The 13,907-nt window shown below is 34.6% G+C and overlaps 2 protein-coding genes across 6 annotated transcripts in view; one reads left to right on the top strand and one right to left on the bottom strand.

The window, feature by feature from the left end:
- Positions 1 to 4,559, bottom strand: part of LOC108202424 (mediator of RNA polymerase II transcription subunit 13) — a 30,600-nt gene extending 26,041 nt beyond the window's left edge. The window contains exons 1-5 of the mRNA XM_017370797.2: positions 4,418 to 4,559; positions 3,758 to 3,859; positions 545 to 618; positions 263 to 402; positions 44 to 130 (exon numbers count right to left, since the gene is read on the bottom strand). Of these exons, the coding sequence (XP_017226286.1) occupies positions 44 to 130; positions 263 to 402; positions 545 to 618; positions 3,758 to 3,781 (325 nt within the window). The 5' untranslated portion in view covers positions 3,782 to 3,859; positions 4,418 to 4,559. The remainder of the gene's footprint in view (positions 1 to 43; positions 131 to 262; positions 403 to 544; positions 619 to 3,757; positions 3,860 to 4,417) is intronic.
- Positions 4,560 to 8,803: 4,244 nt separating this feature from the next.
- On the top strand, positions 8,804 to 13,707 carry LOC108200966 (LRR receptor-like serine/threonine-protein kinase IOS1). 5 transcript variants are annotated; one of them, XM_064084009.1, is made up of 14 exons: positions 8,804 to 9,053; positions 9,309 to 9,845; positions 9,940 to 10,412; positions 10,544 to 10,685; positions 10,839 to 10,910; positions 11,002 to 11,073; positions 11,177 to 11,257; positions 11,382 to 11,548; positions 11,656 to 11,879; positions 11,955 to 12,081; positions 12,241 to 12,303; positions 12,375 to 12,564; positions 12,765 to 13,154; positions 13,426 to 13,707. In XM_064084009.1, exons 2-14 carry the CDS (start codon positions 9,529 to 9,531, stop codon positions 13,490 to 13,492), a joined length of 2,385 nt encoding a protein of 794 aa, XP_063940079.1. In that variant the 5' UTR covers positions 8,804 to 9,053; positions 9,309 to 9,528; the 3' UTR covers positions 13,493 to 13,707. The 5 variants fall into 5 exon arrangements, with proteins under 5 accessions (XP_063940079.1, XP_017224737.1, XP_017224738.1 ...); XM_017369248.2 differs by having other exon boundaries at positions 8,805 to 9,053; positions 11,653 to 11,879; positions 13,426 to 13,702; XM_017369249.2 differs by having other exon boundaries at positions 8,805 to 9,053; positions 9,306 to 9,845; positions 11,653 to 11,879; positions 13,426 to 13,702.
- Positions 13,708 to 13,907: the final 200 nt, after the last annotated feature.

Here is a 13,907-nt window from a genome sequence, read left to right as displayed (position 1 = left end):
ACTACAAAGGAAAAAGCTCACATGACATGCAAACTATATGTACCTCTTAATCTAGATACAGCAGCCTGAGCCTTTTCAGCAACAGTTGAGTGACGTCCAGGGAGAAAAAGCCAAAGCTTAAGCTTTTCATCTGTACATGTGTAAGCAAAAGTAAGAAACTGTATATCTTATTGCCACAAGTATATTGAAAAAAATAATAATAATAATAATATTAATATAAATAGAGGAAGACCCCACAACCAAATTTATAAGAATCTTTTACCAGGGTTATGTATGCCCTGAGAAGGGTCCCAAGGTCCAACAAAACAATTGGTCCAAGCGCTAAGAAATCCTTCCTTTTGCAACTGTTGATGGGATGACAGAACCACTAGCGTGGCAGCATCTTTTTGGTCCACCTTAAAACTATCATAATGTAAATAATATTCCATGTCATAACACTTTAGAATGTATCATTTTCACTTGTATTCCTCGTAAAATCAACTTGAACATCAAAACTAAAAAATTGAGAATACTATATTACAGATTACAAATTACAAATCCAGACCTTCGATCAGGCAAGGACTTGAGACCAGATTCATGTGGAAGAAACTGGAACCATGATACCTGCTGTAGACCTCCCTGCAAAGATATTCAAATCAAAGGATACAAGTCAAGAGTATATTTAGTATATCGCATGATAGCAACAAGACAGTGAATATATGTATATTTCTATCAGGTATTTTGGGACTACAGGATTTCCTGGATACAAGTTTCTGCCCAAATTTTATTGCTGGCAACACATTAAGTGCATAGATTCAATTGATGCCACCTTAACATATGTTTATGAGGAGTATACTTACGATTCATTGCTGAGTTCTATAAACACGGCAGTCACCTATTAGTGAGTAAAAGGTAGTCCCCTTTTCGCACAGGTCATGGCTTTATATTGCACGTAGGTTATAATAACACTGGTTGATGGAGCAAACAGGACATGCTACAAATTGACTAGCCTTTTGTGATTTTTATCTTTTTCCTTCTGAATTATAGAGGTAAGAAATGTTTCACTTGTTCCGCTCATGTTAACGGTAGAAACAATTTATAATTATTATGTGTGGTTCTTCCTCTATTCTACCACTAGATTTAAATCTATTATTCTTTTAATTCCAGCCAGTTGACCACAATTACCCCCTTACATATTTTCACTTTTGCACCAAAAACCCCTTACATATTTTCACTTTTGCACCAAAAACTTTATAAGTCGCACTTAGAACTTACAGATCTCACAATTGCAGCTTCAATCCAACACTCGGTTCTACAAGAGGCATTTCTTACAGTTATATATTTCAACACCAAACATCAAGTTCACAAAATCGTATATGGAGAATCAATTAAGCTCTGTTTTGGTATTTCAAGAAAAATATACACTCCTATTCACTTTAAGGTTCTGCTTACAACTGTTTTGTTCCACTCATTTGTACTTACTCTAGTTGCTTCAGATCAAAATTTTTACAGAAACACAATCAAAGTAGGATGGTCTGCACAAATCTTATTAATATTGTCAATAAACACACCTCCTCGGATAACATTGATCCCTTCAGCACTTCAGGTACTTTAAATGTAGTAAAGCTCAAATACTTTGGAATCTATCTATCACAGCTTACAGATTCACATCCTCTCGACTTAGCTTACAGATTCACATCCTCTCTACTTCAGTCACTCATTTAATCTAGGTAGCTAAATTCTATTACTTAGAATATACTTCAAGATCATCATCCTAGATTGCAGATATTGACACTTACTAATAAATGGCATAGTTCTCATGCAGAACTTGTGAGCAGCATCTGCTCCTTGTAGAAACAAAAAATGGAAACGGATTCTTAATTCGGTTAAACAAGAGTTGAATTTAATGATGCTGAACTTTCTAACTTAAGACAGCAATACAGATTGTTCAAGGGCGGATCCGTAGCAGCAAACTGTTTTCCCCAATGAAACAAAGCCAGAGGTCCAAAAAACTTTACAGAATAGTTCCGTTCTCCCAATAAATGCAAGTCAGTTGGAAATTTTACAAAATAGTGCGTAGGCATAGAGAAACTTATCACGAATGACCGCCCAATGAGCAGGAAAAATCCATTTCTCGAAAACCAAGAATAAGAAAGATCCTATAAACTTGCTTAAATACAAATATCCTCTACTAAAACAGCTAGATTCTAAGGAGGCACATTATTCTTAGAGAGCCACACTTGGGAGAAGATAATTCACTATCAATGCGCACCTAAAAGACTTGCAAACAGGGGCTTGAAACAGTATGTTTTCAAGTTAACAAAATTCCAAAAGGAATTCTTAGTTATTTTGACAAGCTTCTGGCAATTTTTTTGAATTTGTTGGCAACAGTAAAGTCTTCTATCCTTACTAATTACGATATTCAATACAGGAGTCGCCAATTCTAGCAGATTCAAGAGGGAACAAATCATTTCAGGTGAGAACGTCGGGAAAGGGCACTGGGTAGACATTATACACCATATTTACGTACTGGTGCAGAGCATGAGGTAGTAAAGTAATGGTTACACAACTATGTTACTTAAATTTGCTTACTAGTAGGCCCCTCTAAATCATCATGTTTATATATAGATTGGAGTAGTTTACATATCTGTTTCTCTAGAGGCTACTGTTGTAGATGTCCTTTCTGAGAGAATTGCTTGATTCCATCAGTTTCCCATATATTTGTATCTCATCACAATTCCTCTAACTTATAAGTGGTCATTTATCTATTCCACCTGGTCCATATTTCTAATGTCATACTCTTTGTTCTCTTTGTAACTCTCAGAATCTCACATTATCTCTCAATTCTAGAGCTATTTCTATATATTAAATATGACTTGAAGTACTATTAATCATATAAATTAACTATGACTATGGATACTATTTTAGTTGCAATTTGATACCAACTCAATGAGGACTGTGATAATGAGCTAGTATCAGAAATTTAGGTTCCTATTATGTAGACTAAAGATGACAAATTATTTTCACAGTTTACAGATGTAAAGTTTATCTTTAGCATATATACATATATAGTTTCGAATCACGATAGAAGCCATAATTTGCAAGAGGTATATTACACTTTAGATTTAAACCTTTATTATCTCTTTATTCCACGGTGTCATCAATTCTTCCTAAATCGTCTCTTCGTAATTATTGGCAACATGAACTCAATACTAAGATATTATAAAGCGACTAAACCTCCCCACAGTCAATTTTGTCCTCCTGATTAATGGTAAGAAGCACTTACGGTGAATACTAGCTATCAAGCAGCACATAAAAGTCAATTTCTTGTGTATAAATGTTTTTTTTTTAATTTTTTTTATGCATTCATACAATGAGAGTAAAATCCGTCCGATTTGAACAACAATGAGCGAAGTTTCTCACTCAACTTTAGCAGGTTATAGTTTTAAAAGGTACTGATTTGCACGATCTACCTTTCTAGCCAAGACTCTTTAACAGGACAACTCAAAGAGTCCAAAACATTTTAATAATATGCATTAATAATATACTATGCCAGTAATGGTAGGATATAACACCTGTGCCGGGGATCATGTTCAGCAAGATTAACATAACAATGTCAATGCTACATACCAAATATATTTAAAGAAAGTACCAAATCAACAGATAGGTTCCTAAATATAAAGCAAAACTTATACAAGCTGAGCAAACGTATGCAACCAGTTATGCTTTTAGAACCTAAAATCGAAACAAAAAATCCAGAAAAAGGAAAATAACTAACAATTCTGAAAACGTTGGTCCACATAATATCGGTACTTCTACTCCCCTCGAACGAACATGTAGGTCAAAGATAATACACCCTTGCAAAGTAGCTCAACATTATCTGCATTGAATACATAAAACAAAGATTTAAACGAGTGATACAACTACACTTACGTAAGCACCAACATTAAAACCTAAAAAAAAAAGAGGGTAACTAACTCAACAAAAAAAAAAATAACTCGACAAAAAAAAACAATAACTGAAAGAAACAACTAACTATCGACATTACACTATCAACACAAACTCCGACAGCATATGCCCATTTACCTCACAATATTCCATTCAAATCACATCTCTAACAGTCTAACAGAATCCACACACAGTGCAAAATTATAGCTTCTCGTATCGGAAACTACATAATAACAAACAGATCACCGAACACATATGAACAATCATTCTAACTTCGGCTTCGAATCATTACGACGCGGACGCGAATTCAAATCAAACAAACCAAAAAACAATCTCCAAATGAAGAAATCTAACGAACGAAAACCTAATTATAGAGTCAATTACTTACAAATTACAGATTCGTACCGTAATTAAACTGCCAGTCATGTAATGTAAGCAAAAATTGATTGAAATGAAAAGAGCTGCGTCTGTGTGTAAATTTGAAGCTAACCTTGTGTATCAGTGTTAATTGTGAAGCGGCGTTGGAATTTGTGCCGGAAAAGTTAGTTAGGCCTGAGATTTACGCCGGCGCGGTGGTGGATGCTCTCGCTTGCGTGCTCGGTGGCTCTTGAATGTATCTAGAGGTTTATGCTGTGTATTTTTTTATTTTTATTCAGGGCCTTTTTTCTGTTTTTATTAAGGGGAAAATAGATTTTTTTGCCACCTAACTTATTATTTGTTTAGAAACCTACCACTGAACTATAATTTTTTTCTTTTTTGCCACTAATATTAGGTTCGGATTTTTTTTTTGTCACTGACGTTAGGTTCGGATTTGATTATTAACACTATGTTATTCTTTTAAGAGTTTATTGCATTTGGCACCCCTTTAATTTCAGCATGTTGCACATTGCACTTAATAGTTTTGGAATAAACACTATGCAGCCCCTTACTTTTAACCCGTAGACACTTTGCACACTTTCCGTTATCTTCTGCCGTTGCCGTTAACTTTTGAAGGGGCATTTTGGGAAATGTCCTAAATGTGTCCTAGGTAATTTATCTTAGAGGACGAGAGTACGAATTTTTTTACTCGGAAAGGAAATCTCAAAATTAACTTATGGAACTATATTTATAAAAAGTGGGAACCTTAAAATACGTGACAAGTAGTGGTAAAGAACTATAAAGTCAAGTGATACCATATATTTGTGGAGTCTTAAAATAATTCATAAAACTAAATTTTTTAGGTTCTTAAAATACCTGTTAAACTCTCATACTTCAAGGTAAACTAGCTAAGGGACAAATAGATGACTGTATATAATGTTATAGACACATATCATATCACCTTAATATTGCAGACTACCACTATATTTTTATAATGCTAAAAAAATGACATATTGTTAATAATCAAATTAAAACATAACGTTAGTGACAAGAAAAAATCCAACTTTTTTTTTAGGAAAAAAAACCAACATTAAATTTTATTCAGAAAAAATAAAATAAAATAATTTTTGAAATTTTTTGGAGTCTCGAAATGGGTGTCCAACTCTCGTCCTCCGAGGTAAACTACCTGGGACACAACATAAAGATATAGACACATATCAGATCGCCATTATATTGCAGACTAACATTATATTTTAATAATATTAAAAAAATAACATAGTGTTAATAATCAAATCCGAACCTAACGTTAGTGACAAAAAAAAGTCCGAAACTAACATTAGTGACAAAAAAGAAAAAAATTATAGTTCAGTGGTAGGTTTCTAAACAAATAATAAGTTGGGTGACAAAAAAATCTATTTTCCCTTTTATTAAGTGGTGTTATAAATTGTTCGCTCGCAGCGGTGTAGCGTAAAATTTTCTTCTTGCACTGGTTTACTCCCGGCCGGTTTGGCTTATTTTAATAAAATATTTGATAATTATAAATAATTGATGACTTTTAATTAGTCTAAATAAATTTACTGCAAATTATAATTTATTAAATATTTTAATTATAATATAATATTAATATATTGTAAATTAGTTATGAATTTATTTTTATATGAAATCAGTTTTAAAGATTGAGATTAGTTTGTGAAAAAAGGCTAAGATTTTTTAATTTTTAAATCAAAATTTTGCTTATAAATTTATGAGAATTTACCATGTATACTCAGCAGCGGAAGCGGAACTAGGATTAAAAATTAACCGGTGCTCAATTATATAACATCAAGAATTCATATTTTTTTATCTCTACGTACGTTTTTTTATGTGATGGTGGTGCTATCCTTGCTTGCTTGAAGTACTAATAGATGATAATTGAAGCCAATTATTTTTTTTGAAAAGGAAAAGAAAAAAATTCGGGGCTCAATAAATTATCCAGGGCTCAAAAATTTTCTTTTCTTTATTTTTATAATATATCTATAACTAAAAAAATATTGAATTTTTTAAGTCTAGCTGGGGCTCAAGCTCCCCCCCGCCCCGGCCCCTGCCCCTGAGTATACTGATTTTACGATTTTATTTGCAAATATACTGCTACCTTCTCTAAAATCTTGCTAATATACTATCTTTTATATCATATAAATTATAATCAATTAAATTGTCAAAATACTATATTCCCCTCTTTTCTAACCATTCAACTTCTCCATCACTCATTTCAAACCATTAAACTCTTCACCTTTTCTCAAACCCCCTTGAACTCTTGTGCTATGAACAAATGATCGAATTCATGAAGAAAGTCTCTGACTCCGACGAGCTCTCCGTCGATGAGCGAAATCTCCTCCCCGCCGCCTACAAAAATGTTATCGGTGCTCGCCATGCTTCGTGGCACATCATTTCATCGAGCTGAGGAGTCGTGTGGCAATACCGATCATATGGCGACAATAAAATGTGTATCGAGCGAAGATCGAGGCCAAGCTTTCCAAGATCTGTGACGGAATTTTTAAGCTTTTGTATTGGCCCCACAGGAGTTCCATCACAAATCTTGGACAAGCTTTTCCAAAATCTTCAAAATTCCATCACAGATCTTGGACAAGCTCGGCCTCGATCTTGGCTCGATACTCATTTTATTGTAGTCATATGATCGACATTGTCACAAGACTCATCCTGCTCGATGAAATGATGCGACACGAAGCATGACGAGCACTGATAACGTTCTTGTAAGTGACGGAGAGAAGGTTTCGCTCCTCGACGGAGAGCTTTTCGGAGTCAGTCTCCAAGACTTTCTTCATGAATTCGACCATATGTTCGTAGCAGAAGAGTTCAAGTGTTTGAGAAAAGATGAAGAGTTTAATGGTTTGAGATGAGTGATGGGGAAGTTGAATGGTTGGAAAAGAGTGGAAGATAGTATTTTGGGAATTTAATTGATTATATGTTATAAAAGATAATATATTTTCAAGATTTTAAAGAAAGTAGTGATATATTTGCAAATAAAATCTAAAAGGGGTTTTATATCAAATTGGCCACCTATTTCGTCAAAAAATCTCACTTGACCCACCCAAAAATTTTCGGACTCATTTAAGCCACTATAAACCAAATATATATCATTTTACCCACTTCATTATTCATACCATTTTACTTAATTATTTATAAAAAATTAACCGTTTATTTTTTTACTACAAAACCACTTCGAGTACTTTCATAATAGTCCCTAGTATTTATTAAAATAACTTGGGAATTTCTAAAGCAACATAGCCATGTTGTTAAAAAATATATATATTTATAGATATAGTTATATGATCATCCTAGTTATATTGCTTTAAAAATTCCCAAATTATTTTGATAAATATTAGAGACTATTATCAAAGTACTCGAAGTGGTTTTGTAGTAAAAAAACAAACGGTTGATTTTTTATAAATGTTTAAGTAAAGAGCTATGAATAGTGATGATACATATTTTGTTTATAGTGGCTTACATGAGTCCGTAATTTTTTGGGTGGGTCAGGTGAGATTTTTTGACGAAATGGGTGGCCAGTTTGATATAAAACTCAATCTAAAAGTGAGTGTACTTGGTGAATTCTCATATTTATATAAGAATATATTAATATCACCAATTCTTATAACAATTTCACTTTTAAACATAGAATAAAAAATAACATGGAAGGTACTTTTATTTTTTTAGAAAATATATGAATTCTACTCTGATAAATAATATCTAATTTTAGATATATTTCGAGCGAGTGAGAATCGAAATATAACAACAAATAAGAGTTAGAATGATAATTAATTAACAATTTCATGTATCTTATATTTTAACTTTTAACTTTTTATTATACACACACACACACACACATATATATATATATATATATATATTTATTTAATAAAAGTTTAGGTTTTTTAAAATTTGGGGTCAGCTAAAATTTTTGGACCCTACGTCATCTCCCCTCTGACACATGCTAAAGCCCCCTTTTTTTTTTAAATTGTGTGATTTTTAAAGAGTGGACGTTGATTTGTCATGAATAGTTTTACTCTCTCCATCTCATATTATGTGTTTTAGAGAGTCAAATTGGCTAGACTTTGATGGTAAATTATTACATATTATCTGACTTAAAAAGATTAAAAAACTCATTTTACTAGAAAATATATCTAATCCCATTCAAAATCCATTTTTCAAAATTTTAAAATAATTTAATATTTTTTAATTAATGATCAACATTTGGTCAAATTGACCATCTAATAATCAAAATTGAACAGATAATATGAGATGCAGGAGACGGACGAGTACAGATGAATGAACACCTACAGGCAATTTGGACCGACTTTGTTAAAAAAACACCTTGATTAGCACCAAGACCAAATGGGGACGTTTTTGCCGATAAAAATCGACTCATAACTGAAAACACTGAAAGATCTTCCCCGCATTCAACGCCAATGCCTTTCCTAGCAGGATATAAACAAGCCACCTGGGTCATAGTTAATGCTGCCTTTTTAGAATTTGGAAAACAAGCCTATCCCACCTCAAAAATGGTTGGAGTGTATCCACTGATAACTTTCAAATATTCACACACTCGTTCATACACTAATCCACTAATTTATCTATCTATTAATCTCTTATCGAATATCCTCTGTTTCTTGTCGACGAAATGTTGTTATCCAAATATCTAATGTTTGCACTTGTTCTCGCATTTTCTTTTGATCCACTCCATCTTGTTCATGCACAGGATGATAATTCGCCAGGTTTGAATCTTATGCTTGTTATATTTTGCACATCATCCAGGTTTGGCTAGTGGGTACTCATGGGCACGCGTATATATTTAGGTTGTTTTGATCGGTGGAGTTTTAAATATGCTGGGGTTCATCGTTATTAATAATAGTAGCCGATCAAAATGAGTTAAATACAAAAAAAATGAGTTGAATACGTGAAATTTAGTGCTTAGTATGTGCTCAGAGAAACCAAAAATCAAAGTGATTTGCATGTCTTGTTTGTAGCAGGTCTAAGCATAGACTGCGGATTATCAGAAGGTGGTGACTACGATGATGTTCCACCGGAATTCGCTACGTATCGGATGCAAACTTGATCGACGGTGGTGAGAATAGGAAGGTATCGGCTGAGGTCTCTGGAGAGAAGTACTTGTCAACACTAAGAAGCTTTCCAAAAGGGAAGAAAAATTGTTACAGTATTAAAGCTTCGCCAGGGAAAGGCTACTTGTATATGATAAGAGCGAGTTTCCTGTACGGTAACTATGATTCTTTGATGGAATTCCCGACGTTTGATCTGCGTCTGGGGGCAGAAACCTGGAGCCAGATCAGAATCCGAGGAGAGTCCATAGTTGAGAGAAAGGAGGTCATACATAATTTGTCTTCAGATTATGTACATGTTTGTCTTGTTAAGACAGGTAGTACAACACCCTTTATTTCAGCACTTGAGTTGAGGCCTCTCATCAATACCAATTATTCGACTGCTTCTGGATCGTTGCAGACGGTTCATCACAGAGATTGTGACAGTACTAGCTCCGATGCTGAAACCAGGTATCCGTAATGCCATGGTCATTCTATTGTCGTATAAGGCATGTTCTTGCACAATCAGAGAAATGTAAATTAACTGACAAATTAATTTTATTAGGTACAAGGATGATCCTTATGGTAGAGTATGGACGCGCTATAACATGAGCCACTCAAGGGTTAGTACTTCGTTGGATATTACTAATTGGGCAAATGATAACCGAGTACCACAGGATGTGTTGAGGACTGCCAGCACGCCAGACAACGTTAATGATCCTCTGCAGTACTCTTGGGAGACGACGAATGCCAGTGATCAGTTCTTTATGTACATGTACATTGCTGAAGTTGAAAAACTCACCAATCAATTTAGAGAATTCGACATCTATGTGAATGAAGAACTGTGGAGTAATGACCCGATTGCTCCACATTATCGTGGTGTGGCGCCCTATTTTCCTGATATTCCATGGACAGGAAGTAAAAAGTACATAGTCACATTCAACAAAACAGAAAATTCAACCCTTCCTCCCCTTCTCAATGCCTACGAGATTTTTACTGTTAGAAAATTTTCAACTTCAGGAACAAAAGAGACAGATGGTATGTATTGCTAGCAATTTCTTAGTCCTTTCCTATAATAAAATTTAGTCTGTAAATTTTAATTGTTAGATGTCCATCACCAGAATTCCGCTGAAAACATACACACATGACAATTTTGTCTTTATGTTTAGTTTCTGCCATCCTTAACATCAAGTCCAAGTACAGAGTGATAAGAGACAGCTGGCAAGGAGATCCATGTGAACCAGAAGAGTTTATGTGGGAAGGTCTAGAATGCAGCAACCATGGTTCTGATTCTGCCAGGATAACGACATTGCAAGTGTTTTATTTTGCATAATGAGTATCAATTAATTCTTTAACTTTCCATCTTTATTTATAATTTGTTAAATTGACCAAGACTTCACTAATTTCTTGTTTGCATTTCCGAGCTCAAGTATAACAGTAGATAAATATATCATTTTATTTCAGGAACTTGTCCGCGAGTGGACTGACTGGTGAAATAGTTTCTTCTATAACCAATCTCACGCAACTAGAAACTTTGTAAGTGTACATAACCAGCATTAGTCTGCAAAACAACTTCAGGGGGATCGATTGCTAAATTAAAATTTCTTTTCTTTGGTTCCTTATCTAGGGATTTATCTAACAATAACTTCAGTGGGCAAGTGCCAGGCTTTTTATCTCGACTGGCTTCATTAAGTGTCCTGTAAGTTACTATATCCCTCAGACAGTTTTCCCATGAGACATTATGATTGAATTATTGAATAATTGATTTTATCTTAATATTCATGTTCTTATTACACACACAGGAACTTAAAAGGAAATAACTTTACCGGACCAATTCCAGCTCAACTCCTAGAAAACCAAAAGAAGGGGACTCTTTCACTGAGGTTAGCGGTTTACTAAGTTAATAAAATTCTTTTCTTCAATTACATAGAGTATAAAGAATGTCTATAGATAACACTAACACCATGTCAGACTCAGCTTCATATGCTATATATTACTACATTACAGTTTTGATGCTCCCAGAGACGACACAAATATAGAATTATGTGGTTCTGAACCATGCAAAAAGAAAAGCGAAAACTCAACTCCTGCAATTGTTGGAATTGTACTTGGTTCAGTTCTATTCTTGGCTGCAATATTGTTTGGCATATGGAAAATGAGAAGGAAATTACGAGGTACTGAAAGAAACTAATGCTTAATAACTTAAGAAGGTTTCTTTGTTGCTAACTTAATATACTATTCTGTATATGTTAATATATATTCTTTTTTCCCAATTCAGTAGTTAAGAAATTGGGGAACCAACCCCAAGTTAATTATGGTGTAATAGAGAGACAGAACCGACAATATACATACTCCGAGGTCATCAGTATCACTAGAAACTTCCAGAGAGTGCTTGGGAAAGGAGGCTTTGGCACAGTGTACCATGGCTATGTAGGTGACAATCAAGTTGCTGTGAAGATGCTCTCCCCATCATCAACTCAAGGCTACAAAGAATTCCAAAGCGAGGTATGTTCAGAATCATAAGTTATTTGTCAATTTTTGCAAGAACGCGTACCATTAACTAGAGTGTTTCAATTGCAGGCCAATCTTCTGATGAGTGTTTCACATAAAAACTTAACCTCTATGGTTGGTTACTGCAACGAGGGCACAAACATGGGAATCATTTATGAGTACATGGCAAACGGGAGCTTACATGATCATCTCTCAGGTAAATGGTGCTCACATTCTGGCTGCATGATTTCTTAATTTTATTTATGTAGGTAATTTACAGAAGAAGCTTAGTTTTTTATAGATTGTGGTATTTTACAGTTGTTTGGAGTAAAAAAAATAAAAGGGTAATTAATTGGTGCCTACTCTACGGTTGCAGGACGAAGCAATGGCATTTTGAGTTGGGAAGTTAGACTTCAGATAGCACTGGATACAGCACAAGGTTGGTTTAATTCGTTTTTGTTCTGTGCTTTACTTGTAAGGATAATTCTAATGCTGTAAACATGAACAAAGGACTGGAGTATTTGCACCATGGATGTAAACCAGCAATCATCCACAGAGATGTGAAAACGAGTAATGTATTATTGAACGAGAAATTCCATGCAAAATTGGCGGATTTTGGGCTGTCTAGAGCATACTCTGATGAAGATGGCACTCATATCACCACAGCTGTTGCTGGCACACTTGGTTACCTTGACCCTGGGTAATTAACTTTTACTTTTGTGTTTTTGAAACTTTATTAATTTTACTTAAAACTGATTATTACATATTAGTAATATAGAAGAATTCATCAATACGTTCTTTTATTATTATGCACAATGGTGGCAAAACGAAATTAGAAGTCTAGCCATAGCTGCAATTTACGACTCTGACAATACTTTTCTTTTCTTTTTTGTATTGCAGTTATTACACTTCAAATAAGCAAACGGAAAAAGGTGATGTGTTCAGTTTTGGGGTGGTTCTACTTGCGATTATAACAGGACGACCAGCAATATCAAGAAGCGAGGACGGGACTCATATTGTTCAATGGGTTGAGTCCATTGTCCAAGATGGTGATGTGAAACAGGTTGTAGATTCGAGGTTGGAAGGAAAATTTGATGTAAACTGTGCGTGGAAAGCAGTTGAATTAGCAATGACATGTGCCTCTCGGACTTCGTCTACAAGGCCAACCATGAACGCTGTGGTGATAGAATTAAAAGAGTGCTTGGCTCTGGAGTTCGGTAGTCATGATGGAGTTTCAAACAATTCAACTGGAATAGCCTCCATGGATCTGGAGAGCTCTTTGGTTCCAAGGTAGCTCCCTAAATTAGTATTCCACTTACACTGATCATTTTGTTTTTCACAGGTCTTAATCTTGTACCCGTTCAGACTTTTTAATGATGGGCGTTAAAGTGCATATCTGTTCTCTATTTGAATGATGATGTTGTTAAGTCTTTAGTTCTATTTCTTTCAGTTGACTTAATTCGAGTTCAGTTATTAAGTTTCATTTCTTTAAATACAAAAAAAAAAAAAGGTTCATTGAGGCACACCTATTATGCACCTCTTATCACTTCTCGCCTTACAGGCGCAAACCTCTCCAGAGGATTGTCTCAGCCAAAGCAAGGCGAAGCTCCACCTCAATGGACCTCTAGCTTAGGCAAGATCCTACTGTGCCTTTAACAACACTGGCTAGCGCATTACATTTGTCATTCTGAGAAGGGCACAAGAGAGCAAATAAATCTCGTAGTCAGGATGATGGCTATTATGGTGGTACCTGATTCACTCTGAGTTTATGTATACAATGCAGAAGGGGTTCTAAAATCAATTTCCTGAAAAAACTGAGGAATAATAACATTTCCAACAACTATGTTTTTTTCTTCTTTTTCTCCCCTTGTGTTTTTGACCAAACTGATACCAGAACAGGTGGTAAAGGCTAAAAATAACATGAAGTTGTTAAGCTGCTATGGAAGAATTAAAGAACTAAGGTTTGATTTTGTTAAATAATCGATTCATGTACAGCTTTAAGGCGTTAGAGATTCAACACTAAGACAAAATCAGTCAGACAAA

Source organism: Daucus carota, chromosome 9, assembly GCF_001625215.2.
Source record: "Daucus carota subsp. sativus chromosome 9, DH1 v3.0, whole genome shotgun sequence".
In the NCBI taxonomy this organism is placed as follows: domain Eukaryota; kingdom Viridiplantae; phylum Streptophyta; class Magnoliopsida; order Apiales; family Apiaceae; genus Daucus; species Daucus carota.
This window is presented reverse-complemented; position numbering and strand designations above follow the sequence as displayed.